The 12,306-nt window shown below is 39.1% G+C and overlaps 1 protein-coding gene across 4 annotated transcripts in view; it reads left to right on the plus strand.

Annotated features, from left to right (window-relative positions):
• Window positions 1-12,306, plus strand: part of CEP120 (centrosomal protein 120) — an 82,164-nt gene that overhangs the window by 32,965 nt on the left and 36,893 nt on the right. For all 4 annotated transcript variants that reach the window (XM_059175740.1, XM_059175739.1, XM_059175738.1 and 1 more), the window contains 9 exons: window positions 103-300; window positions 1,149-1,376; window positions 2,640-2,856; window positions 3,950-4,127; window positions 7,652-7,801; window positions 8,555-8,737; window positions 10,912-11,008; window positions 11,108-11,260; window positions 11,776-11,865. In XM_059175740.1, the coding sequence (XP_059031723.1) occupies window positions 103-300; window positions 1,149-1,376; window positions 2,640-2,856; window positions 3,950-4,127; window positions 7,652-7,801; window positions 8,555-8,737; window positions 10,912-11,008; window positions 11,108-11,260; window positions 11,776-11,865 (1,494 nt within the window). The remainder of the gene's footprint in view (window positions 1-102; window positions 301-1,148; window positions 1,377-2,639; window positions 2,857-3,949; window positions 4,128-7,651; window positions 7,802-8,554; window positions 8,738-10,911; window positions 11,009-11,107; window positions 11,261-11,775; window positions 11,866-12,306) is intronic.

Here is a 12,306-nt window from a genome sequence, read left to right on the forward strand (position 1 = left end):
GATATCTTAAAGTTTGTCTTCAAGATAGGTCTTTAAGCAGATATCTTAAAGACATGCGTGGTTTACAAATTAATACTCTCTTCTTTTTCCTTGAATGTTTAGTTAATTCCATGTACCATGAAGCTTCCAGAAAGACAGCCTGAATTTTTCTTTTACTATTCTTTGCTGGGAAATGATGTTACAAATGAACCCTTCAATGATTTAATCAACCCAAACTTTGAGCCAGAGAGAGCATCTGTTCGAATACGTAGCAGCATAGAAATTCTTCATGTTTACCTGGCTCTTCAGTCTAAACTACAGGTAAGCATTGCAGAAAGTTGCTTTTATTTTATTTTATTTTAGTTTAGTTTTATTATTTATTTGTTTGCTTGTTTATTTATTTTGACACAGAGAGACAATGAGAGAGGGAACACAAATAGTTGCCAAATAGGGCAGGATCCACTAACTTACTTATCTTTTTAGAACTGTGTTTAAATTAATGTTGAAATGGAAATAGAAAAAAATGCTCGAAGTATTAGTTTTCTGTTTACATGCATGTATTAATGATACAGTTTGTGAAACAGCATAGTAAAATATTAAAGTAACCATAACTCCTAAAAGAGAGAAGGGTGGTAATTTATGAGTATGTAGTAGTGAGAGAAAAAAAAGTGGAGGCAAATGGCTTTATTATTGGGTTCTTTTTTTTTTTTTTTTTTTTTTAAGATTTTATTTATTTATTTGACAGAGAGAGCACAAGCAGGCAGACAGGCAAGCAGAGAGAGAGAGGGAACCAGACTCCCTGCTGAGCAGAGAGCCCAATGTGGGGCTTGATCCCAGAACCCTGGGATCGTGACCTGAGCTGAAGGCAGAGGCTTTAACCACTGAGCCACCCAGATGCCCCTATTATTGAGTTCTTAGTAAACTTTGTGCCTTATTAACAATGTTAACCATCAAGTATAAGAATCTGTTAGTCAGATTCTGTGCTGAGCGTGAGTGCAGAGCTGGATATGGGGCTTGATCCCATGACCCTGAGATGACCTGAGCCAAAACCAAGAGTTGGATGCTCACTGACTGAGCCACCCAGGTGCCCTTAACTGTCTGTTAAGTTTCTGTGTTTAGGAGACCGGAGAGAATATTAAGCCTCTTTTGATTTTTCTCTTTCACATTAGATCCATCTTTGCTGTGGAGACCAGTCACTTGGAAGTACAGAGGTACCCTTAACTGGACTCCTGAAAAAAGGGAGTACAGAAATCAACCAGCGCCCAGTCACAGTCGAGGGTGCTTTTATTCTTGACCCTCCAAACCGAGCCAAACAAAAGCTTGCGCCTATTCCTATGGAGCTAGCCCCGACTGTCGGCGTGTCTGTGGCTCTGCAGAGAGAAGGCATAGACGCCCAGGCAAGTGGTGACCCTCCAGCCCCTCCTCCAGCTTTTGCGGTGTCACTCGGGACTGCTCCTAAAAGCTGAACTTCCATAGAGCTACCTTTCGTAGGAAACTGTTATTATTAATTAGTGGCCTACGTTATACGATAACTTCCTTTCTGAAAAGTACCTTAGCTTCCCAACTCTGCTTCATTAAGTATTTATAGAGTCCATGTGTGCAGTTTTGTTTTGTTTTGTTTTCTTAAGGATTTTATTTATTAGAGAGAGAGCACGAACAGGAGGAGAGGCAGAGGGAGAGCAAAATGCAGACTCCCCGCTAAGCAGGGAACCCAATGCTGGGCTTGATCCGAAAACCTGGAGATCATGACCTGAGCTAAAGGCAGACGCTTAACTGACTGAGCCACCCAGATGCCCTCTGCTCTTTTTTTTTTTTTTTTAAAGATTTATTTATTTTTAGAGAGGAGGGTGCAAAATGAAAAAATCTCAAGCAGACTCCTAGATGCCCCCATACTGTCTTCTCATGTAGTAGGAACCATTCCCCCCAACCCCAGCTCCTGGTCAGTCACTGCCAGAAAAGGAACTCCTGGGAAAGAGAATGTCGTTAGACCTAGTTTCTGGGAATCTGTGTTGATGGTAATGGTTTCAGTTGACTGCTGGAGCCAAGACAAAGTTCTTGGTTCATTGGTGCTTTATGGTCCTCATACTGTCTTTAGGCAACAGAGATCGGTATTTGTTCAGATGTAAAAACATTTTTTGATTCTATATAATCAACTTTAGGGTACTGTTCTTTTGAGGAACTGATCTTTAGGTAGGTTATGAGTTGAAGGTAGAAAAACTGAAGCGAGAGTTTAAGTATGTGCATATACGTGTGTGTGTGTATGTATGTATATATCTTTAGAAGAAAGTTGAACAAAGGAGAGGAAGAAAATCAATTTAGATATGTTTTTGTTTGAGTAACAGGCCTCCATTGTGTTCATTGCCTTGGTAATAACGATTCCCAGGGACATCTGGCCTGACTTGTTATATCAAATATCCCTTCTTACCAGTTAGGATGCAATTTGGTACTCAGCTCTGGATATCATATTTCCTTCCTGTTCATCTTCCTTTTTCTGGTCCTAGATGCTATAAGAAAATTTGCAAATTATGAAGAAAAATAGACTAGGAATATCCAAACTGGGAAAGGAAGCTTATATTTTTAAAAAAACAACGTCCCGTTTTTTGCTTAATTATGAAGGAAAGTGCTTTGCAAATTATACTTTATTTAAAAATTGTTTTTAGTCTTTAATTGAGTTAAAGACCCAGAATGAACATGAACTACAGCATTCAAAGAAGCAAGTTTTAACTCCTATAAAAGAGAAGACACTCACTGGGCCAAAGTCACCAAGTGTGTCCCCTGTTCCACCTCAAAACCCATCACCTCCCACAAAAGATGATGCAACAGGAAGTGAAGCGGAAAGCTTACAGTATGATAAGGACACAAAACCAAATCCAAAGGGTAAGATGTTCTTTCTATAGATATTCTAGGTGTACATTTATAGCCGTCTAATTAATGATTTAAGAGAGTTTTCAAGGTTTGTAAGTAAATGGTGAGCTTTTTTTTTAAAGAGCCAATGATGCTTGGTGATGTAAAAAAAAAAAAGATCAGTTTAAATTGAATTAAATTTAAATTGAGTTTATAACTTCACCATAGAATTTGCTAAAAGGTAAGAGAATTTTTCTATTACTTTTATTTTAGAAGCAATAGTTCATTCAGAAGAAATTACAGAAAGTAGTTCTTTTGAACATATTTTTAACTAGTAAACACTTAAACATTGTGAATTCATTGGAATTTGAGGGAGAAGAGCTTACTGCCTACGGCAGTAATCATTACACTTATTGTTTGATCGTACAGTTAAGGAAGAGACTCGGAATGGTTTTACCTGGTTTTAAAAACTTTTCCCATCTGCTGCATGAGGGTCTGCGGTTGGATTTCGTAGTGAAAGTAATTAGAGTAGTGGGGGATTAGCAGTGAAGGGTTAAGGTGGAGCTTCTCACTTGGTCACCAAATAGCTGTAGGACTTGAACTACTTGCTAAACCTCTCTGGTCTGTAATAGGATTGCACTAGATGGCTCTTTCTGTTAGACTACAACATATGTGCCTAAAATAGCCAAAGCTACTTCTTAAAAAGTGATGTTGTTATTATCTGCCCTAAGCCTCAAGTACAGCCCTTCAAATATTAAGTGTTGCTGCCTCTTGGAAAGAAGTTGGTGCCTGCCAGGCTGAAGGCATACATCCCTGCAACAATAGACAGTAGCATATGCTTTTATGTTTTGCATGCTGTGTGAAGAGTAAGATCTTTTTTACATGGTTCTAAGATGGCATTAAAAGCCTCCCTTGTTTTGGGTAAGTTACTTTAAGAAGTTGATGGCTCAGTTCATATGTTCACAGAGGCAAGTGACCAAATTCCTTGCTTAAAGGTAAATGAGGTATCTTTTCTTAAAAGTGCCATACTTCATGTAAAGGGAGATAGTTGTAAGTGATGTAAATAACTTAAGAGAAACGGTTACCAAGTGGAATTTTTTCTTTGGAATTTTTGTGTTCATTCTAGCCGTTGGTCCTTCCATACCTGCTTCTGTGGCCCAGCCAGTGCCCGCATCCCATGCTTCAGAAACAGCCTCAGGACAGAAGATTGCTGTGCCGGCGACATCACATCATTTTTGCTTTTCAATAGACTTAAGGAGTATCCATGATTTGGAAGTTGGTTTTCCAATCAACTGTATATTAAGGTGTGATCTGATTTTGTCCCCAAGTATTATTTTCTGAAGAGCAATACCTTTCCTCTCTTTGGGAATTGCAGCAGGACAACTCTCACTAGAGACATTCAAACAATTGTTAAACCCCTGAACTGAGAAGGAGGCCAGGCTCTTTCATAATGACTGAACTTAAACCAGGGTGGCATTGGTGGTAGGAGAGCTAATACTAATTGTAGGTATTGATGACAGTTGATTCAGGCTTCTTTGTTAAAAAACAAAACAAAACAAAACAAAGTGACTCTTGAGCTTAAAAGTGGTTGTTTCTAGAAAAGGGACCATAGGTCAAAATAAGGGAAGTATAGTATCTGACTTTTCTTTTTCTTTTTTTTTTTTTTTTAAGTTTTTTATTTATTTATTGACAGAGATCACAAGTAGGCAGAGAGGCAGGCAGAGAGAGAGGAGGAAGCAGGCTCCCCACTGAGCAGAGAGCCCCATGCAGGGCTTGGTCCCAGGATCCTGGGATCATGACCTGAGCCGAAGGCAGAGGCCTTTACCCACTGAGCCACCCAGGTGCTCCAGTATCTAACTTTTCTATAAAATTCTATTATAATGGGAGGTTGTAGTCTATTACCTACACTAAGTAACTGAAACTGTTAAGAACCATACTTACAGAAGCACAAGTGGAATGTGTTCACCCCGTTCCATGTACAAAATTGAACTACGTATATATTTTAGTCAGTTAAATGGTCTTACTAGCTTGGTTTATTTTATCTTTTTTTTAGATTTTACTTAGTTATTTGACACAGAGAGAGAGAGAGAGTGAGAGAGCACAAGCAGGTAGAGTGGCAGGCAGGCAGGCAGAGGGAAAGGGAGAAGCAGGCTCCCTGCCGAGCAAGGAGCCTGATGTGGGGCTCAATCCCAGGACCCTGGGATCATGACCTGAGCCTAAGGCAGAGGCTTGAACCCACTGAGCCACCCAGGCGCCCTCACTAGCTTGTTTTTAATAATAATAAATTTTCATCGGGCAGCTTAACCCACTGAGCCACCCAGGCGCCCTCACTAGCTTGTTTTTAATAATAATAAATTTTCATCGGGCGCCTGGGTGGCTCAGTGGGTTAAGCTGCTGCCTTCGGCTCAGGTCATGATCTCAGGGTCCTGGGATCGAGTCCCGCATCGGGCTCCCTGCTCGGCGGGGGGCCTGCTTCCCTTCCTCTCTCTCTGCCTGTCTCTCTGCCTACTTGTGATCTCTCTCTGTCAAATAAATAAATAAAATCTTTAAAAAAAAAAATAAATAAAATTAAAAAAAAATAAATTTTCATCAACTTTCTGGCTGAAATTTATATTAAATGTAATACAATAATGTGTTTCAGTTTGGAGTATTTAGTTTTTCCTTATACATGTCTTTGGAGCAAGCATTAGCATTTCTAATAAAGTTGTTGCTACTTATGTTTTTATTTTTTAATTTTTTTTTTTTTTTTTTAAGATTTTATTTATTTATTTGAAAGACAGAGATCACAAGTAGGCAGAGAGACAGGCAGAGGGAGAGAGAGGGAAGCAGGCTCCCTGCTGAGCAGAGAGCCTGATGCGGGACTCGATCCCAGGACCCTGGGATCATGACCTGAGCCGAAGGCAGAGGCTTTAACCCACTGAGCCACCCAGGCGCCTGCTACTTATGTTTTTAAAATGTGAAAATCTTTTCTGTCATTTGGGATTTCCGTTGGCAGAAATGTTCACCACTACACAGTGCTCCCTGATGGTATTAAGGTATACCTGCTTTGCCGATGCATAAATTAACTCATACTTGTATCTCATTTTTCAGTTGTTAGATTTCCAAAATCCTCTGGACTTTGGTGTGAATAACGGACAGAATCAAAGGGACTCAACACTGAGTCTGATTGTGAATTCACAGAACAGGTGTCTCTCTGTCACAGCTTGTTTTGCTTTTTGCCTCTTGTTAGAGGCCGAGAATCATTATGAAAATGGAGGGCCCAAAATAAAAAAAAAGGCTTATCTCACAAATAGAGCTTTTCTCAGAGGGTTTCTAAAACATCCCTTAAAATGGTTTTTAGAAATAGAATTATTATTGACTTTCTACTTTACCTTTTTGTCTTTTTCCCTCTAGTTTTCTAACTGAGATCTCTTTACTGCTGCTGGTAGAGACTGTGACCTCAGGGTGCTTAGAGATGTTGTTAGCCAGAGCATAGAAATACTGATAATGTGAAATTAGAAGCTGTGAGGGGGAAGCCTTGAACCAGCCCACTTAGTAGGTACTCGTCGTAGTTTTTGTGGTTCAGTCCTGTCTTGTGGGCCATCATTGAATCATGAATACCTGTGTGCCTGATGTTAGGGAGTTTATGGGTCATATAAACAAAGTGCTCAGCCTCGTGAAGAAGACACATTGAGAAGGAGGTTAATACATGAGGGAGGCCAGAAGTCCAGTTGGCAAAGAAAAGGGGGAGAGTACCATAAACCAATGGTACAGTTAAGATTCACTTACACACCCTCCATGGAATTCACTTGATGATAAGGGCCATTGGTTCTGTCTTGGAAGTCATTTTATGGCTTTTTAAAAAACACTTTACCTTTGAGTTTGAGAAATCTTATGGTGTTGTGCTCTCATGAACTGTCATGAAACTGCAGTTGGCAACTGCATAATGGGATTTTTGAGATGACCTGATTTCAGTGATGTATAATTATGTATGAAGTGAGTGCGGGCACAGGATTCTTAGTTGTAGGAAAAGGAGTTTTCACTACTAGGCTTTAAGCCCCAGTTTTCCTAATGGATAACAAGGTAGAAGATGAAATTTAAGTGAGCATTATGTTGTCAATACAAAGTAAGTGCTGCAGTAGTCAGGCAGCCTCCCATTTAATCTGGTGCGGCTTCTGCGATGACAGGAAGAAAGACTTGGTACTCATTACTCATCTGCTTTCATTCTTGATTTTCAAAGACAGAATGCCAGGGGTGCACCCTTTTGGCGCTGACTAGGAGTTTTTTTAGTCCATAAACATCAAGAGATTATTGAATAAAGAAAATAAGTTTTGAAATTAAATTCAGCAAGTATTTCTTGAATGTTTATTCTGTGCCCCAAACTGTTTATTTGTTCCTGGGACAGCACAGATAAAAAAACATGGGACCCTGTGCCCTCAAGGAACTCCTAAACAAATAGCAGCTTGGTCTTTGTTTAGTGGCCTCATTGTCCTTCCTAAATCTTAGTCTTACTTAGAATGTGTCAAAATGATCAGCTCTTCCTTATTTGGTGTCATTGCCTTCAAAATACCAGAATTCTTCCCCAGAAGGTCATTCTAGGATCACTTGTAAAGCAGCTTTGGGAACTACTGCTGTACACAGAATGCTTTTCTCTAGAACTGCTACAGTTCCTATGTCAGTATTGGCAGTATTTTAAAGTTGGTGTTAGGCCTAAAACCATCATGTATTTGTACCATCTACCAATTTTAAAAATTGTATTTGTTCATTATATTCATAGTTTATTTTTAAAAAACAGACTAAGTTTTATCTGTCAAGTGTATCATAGGACTTTGTTTTTCTTACATTCTAGGTACTCCTATCCATTCTTTGGTAGCGCAGCTCCCATTATGACTAATCCTCCCATAGAAGTTCGCAAAAACATGGAGGTTTTTCTTCCACAGTCTTACTGTGCATTTGATTTTGCAACTCTCCCTCATCAGCTGCAGGATACCTTCTTAAGGTAATACACATACGGTGCGTATGCTCTGAAGTCAGTCTGGAAAATTGATACCCTGTTAACAAGAGGAATTCCTAGAATTTTAGACTCACATCAGTCAGTGCGTTTGAAAACCTAGAAAAAAAACCCAAACAAAAAAACCTAGAAATAAATGTGCTAAGAAGGGCGGTGACGTTTGTCCTTCTGATGTCAAGTTTTAATGTAGTTATGGAGGCTCTTTGTAGATTTTCGTGTCTTATTTGTCTTGATTTGCATGGAAGACCTGTGTTAATACAGTCTACGAGTAAAGAAGAAACTCTGAAAAGTATTCTCTTTTTTTGTTAATATGTGAAGATAAATATGAGCAAGCTATTTACTTTTTATTCTTGCTTCACCAGTTGACTGTAGTGTATTGCTTGCTTTTTCTGATTGGTCATCTGTATAAAATGGAGGTGTTAATCCAGCCGTCTGAATTGGATTTGTGAAGAAAAGTGAGATCAGAAATGTCTTCTTACTTTCTCAGGGTATCGCCATTCAAATTTGCATATTAATTTAAAGAGAAGGAGGAAGAAAAAAAAGAATGGTATTTGAAGGGTTTTCTTTATTGCACAGAAAGAGATGTTGAAAATGTGATAGTATTTTCTGTTTGTTACCTATGGAATTGAGCCTTTCTGATCCAGGTAACAAACCATCTCTGAATACATTCAGGAAACTCAAAGATGTCCGTGCCTTAGTTCAGAACTGATAGTTACGAACACTGGTTTCTCTTTTCCTTAGGATTCCATTGCTGGTTGAATTATGGCACAAGGATAAAATGAGTAAAGATTTACTTCTGGGGATCGCCAGAATCCAGCTTTCTAACGTCCTGTCTTCAGAAAAAACTCGCTTTTTAGGTTCCAGTGGTGAACAGTGTTGGCGTCAGACTTACAGTGAAAGTGTGCCTTTCATAGCTGCACAGGGGTAATGGATTTCCCAGAACTGGCCTTCCCTTGCCTTTTCTTCTCATTAGCTGGCTACAGCCTTGTCCTTTCCTGTCATTTTTGTTCTCATATGGGGTCTATATTCTCCTTTGCTATCTAGCCCCCTGTAGCTTTCAGGTACCACCATACCCTGTGATACTGTTAACATTCAGGCTCTTAAGTATTTCCCACCCACCCACCTTAAGCCTGACAATTGTAAATTCTGGCCTTTTTTTTTTTTTTTTTTTTTTTGGTAAGTCAAGGTCAAATTTATGATCCATTGTTACATTGTCTTGTATTGGGAGTGACTATTGTTTCTACTTGACAATATTTCAACTTCTGCTTTAATTCTAATTGCTGAGAATGTTACAAATGTTTGGCACTTTAAGAAGAGTATTGTTTTTCTGCCCTGGGCTTTATTACCACAGTGAAAAACTGAAGTTCACATGTCTTCCACAAAAGACATCTTTTGAGCTTTTTAAATTTAGCAACAGAAGTTTAAATAAACTTGAACATTATACATCACATACTTGGATTTTTGAAGCATAATTAGAATGTAGAAAGAAATCAGGATCAGTAAAAAGCTGTGGTCCTAAAAGTAATGTTGAAATCTCTTCCCTTACTCTTCGCCACGTCTACTTACTTCCAGGGAGTGAAGAGTTGAATAAAACTAACTTATTTGGAGGATCTGGGAACAGGTATTTTACAGTGTCAGTTATTCTGCTGAACTGAAAATTATTCTAAAAATACCATTCTTGGGACACCTGGGTGACTCAGTTGGTTAAGTGCCTGCCTTTGGCTCAGGTCATGATCTGGGAATCCTGGGGTGGAGCCTTGCGTCGGGCTTCTTGCTCAGCAGGGAGCCTGCTGCTCCCTCTCACACTACCCCTGCTTGTGTTCCTTCTCCAGCTCTGTCAAATAAACAAAATTTTTTTTCCAAAAGATTTTATTTGTTTATTTGACAGGGAGAGAGCACAAGTAGGCTGAGAGGCAGGCAGAGAGAGAGGGGGAAGCAGGCTCCCCACGGAGCAGAGAGCCCGATGTGGGGCTTGATCTCAGGAACCTGAGATCATGACCTGAGCTGAAGGCAGAGGCTTAACCCACTGAGCCACCCACGCACCCCAAATAAAAAAAATCTTTAAAAAAAAATAATAATAACCATGGTTTGGTCACATAAGTAGGAAATCGTGAAAATAATCAGATCATTATGAGTTCTTTTAAATCTGTGGGTTATAAACATTAATTTTTATTGCCCTGCTCTGTAGACAGAAACGTTTTAGGACACTTAGGTAAGACAGTGCTTAATTTTGCTTTATTCATGTCTTCTAAAGGCTATGAGATTAGAAGAAAATGTAAAAATTGATTATTAAAGGTTTGCATGTGTGGGTTCCATTCACTGAAGTTGTGTTTGACCAAGGATTTATGGAACAGATAGATTTAGACAAAGCTACATTTCTTGTACCCAAGATTGTATTCTCCTCTAACAGTTTTGTAAATGCACCTAGTAGTTCTCTGATAGAGAAATCCTCATTGTAATAATTACATATGATTAACAAATATTTAGGAATTATCCTGAAGCAACACTCACATCCAGTAAAAGATTTATGTACAAGTGCTTCGTCCAAGGGAAAAGGTAGAATAAGAATTCAGAATAATCTTTATATAATCAAGATGAGGGGAATTGTTTTTTTTCTTAATTTTACTATGTAAATTCATTAGGATATTGTATTGGTATTAAAGCATACACTGAGTTAATGTTCATGACCTCAGAAAAGTGCTCCAGGTGGAAATGGAGAGAGGGACAGAATGGTTTGATCTTATCGTGCATGAGTGCATGTCCCTCTGCACATGCAGAAAACGGAAGAGAGGAAGGAAATGAAAGCTCAGTAATGATTACCTACCGACATTAAGTTTTTACATTTTTCTACATCTACAGTGTTAGAGGTCATTTTAAAATAAATGTGGGTATGTGCTAATTAGAGTGTTTATGCTCAAGTACGATCCTGTATGTGGAAGGTCTTGATTGAAGCCCAGAGAACTTAACTGCAGTTGGAGTAGCGAGAGTGTCAGGTTTAAGAAATGTGACCGAGTCACTGTATAGCATTGGGGAAATAAACGAAGCAATAATGGGAAAGGGTTTCCATGAATTTTAAGATATTTCTGATCCATCTGTAGGTCAAACAACAGGATAATGGATCTTTCTTACACAGTAACTCTCGAAGATTATGGACTCGTAAAAATGCGTGAGATCCTTGTCTCTGATTCGTCTCAGGTCAGTATCCCTGAAAATGAAACCTGACTCCTTACGGTGGATCTCCTGCACTGCGGGTGTGAGCATGTGGGATTCATTTCATTTTTGTTCCGATGTCAGGGTTTATCTGCTGTGCAGCAAAAGCCACCTTCCGTTCCTCCGGCACCTTGTCCTTCAGAAGTCCAGACAGAGCCTCGAGAAACCTTAGAATACAAAGCTGCTCTGGAGCTGGAAATGTGGAAAGAGATGCAGGAAGACATTTTTGAAAATCAGGTGACTTTATCCACTGACTACATTGCTTTTCTTCTCCGTAAGGCTTTTCTCCCTCTGTCCATTGGGTACCCTACCCAGTCCCTCTGAATATCCAGAATGCTTTGCTCTTACAGAAAAACAATAAAAAAGTACTCCATAAATGACAAGTGGGCAGAAGCTACACAGAATTCCCCTAAACTTTCTCCGTGACTCTGGGGCAGGATTCGGACTGAAGGTTACAAGGCAAAGTTTGAATACTTGAATGTTTCCTTTAGTTTCAGGCCCTCGTGTAGCGTTCCCTCCTGGAGCCTGGAATCATCCTTCTGGAAACAAGAGAGCGAACAGGTCTTACGTTAGCTTTATTCTCATATGGGCATTCCTTGCCTCAGGCCTTCCCTTTGTTTAGTTTAGGAATAAAAGAGAATCCTGGAAGAAACATAGTGGTGAACAGTATTAATTCTTTACCACAGAACAGCTGATTTGTGTGCTGGAAATACTGATGTGTTTGCTGGGACGGTTTTGTCTTCCTCTTGTAGCTAAAGCAGAAGGAATTGGCTCATATGCAGGCTCTTGCAGAGGAATGGAAGAAAAGAGACCGGGAGAGAGAATCGCTTGTAAAGAAAAAGGTAATCGCATCTGTAGACATCAAAGGTGGAAAGGGAAACTATTAACGACAGTACCTGGTACATGCATTAAAGAAAATCTGTGGAATATCGAAGTTATAGTGGTTGTACATTGGCTTGGGTAAAGTGGATGAATGGGTCAGGAATAGGAGGAAGGCCTTTCTCTTAAGCTGTTAGGTGCTTTTTCGATTTTGAACCCTGCAAATGTATTATTCTTTCAAAAAATGAATACTCTAGGAAAAAAGCCTACTTCTGTATGTAAAAAGAAAAGACATTTAAGTATATATAAATGTTATGATTTGTTAATTAAAAAAATCAGAAACTTAGAAGCCCTTTTAAAGAACTTAATTCTGGAAAAAATGGCATCTTTAAAAAGAAAATGAGACCATCTGATCTTAATCCAGAAAGCAGAAGTTCAGTACTTAACCTATTCACACTCAAGTT

Source organism: Mustela lutreola, chromosome 5 (genome assembly GCF_030435805.1).
Source record: "Mustela lutreola isolate mMusLut2 chromosome 5, mMusLut2.pri, whole genome shotgun sequence".
Taxonomy (NCBI): Eukaryota; Metazoa; Chordata; class Mammalia; order Carnivora; family Mustelidae; genus Mustela; species Mustela lutreola.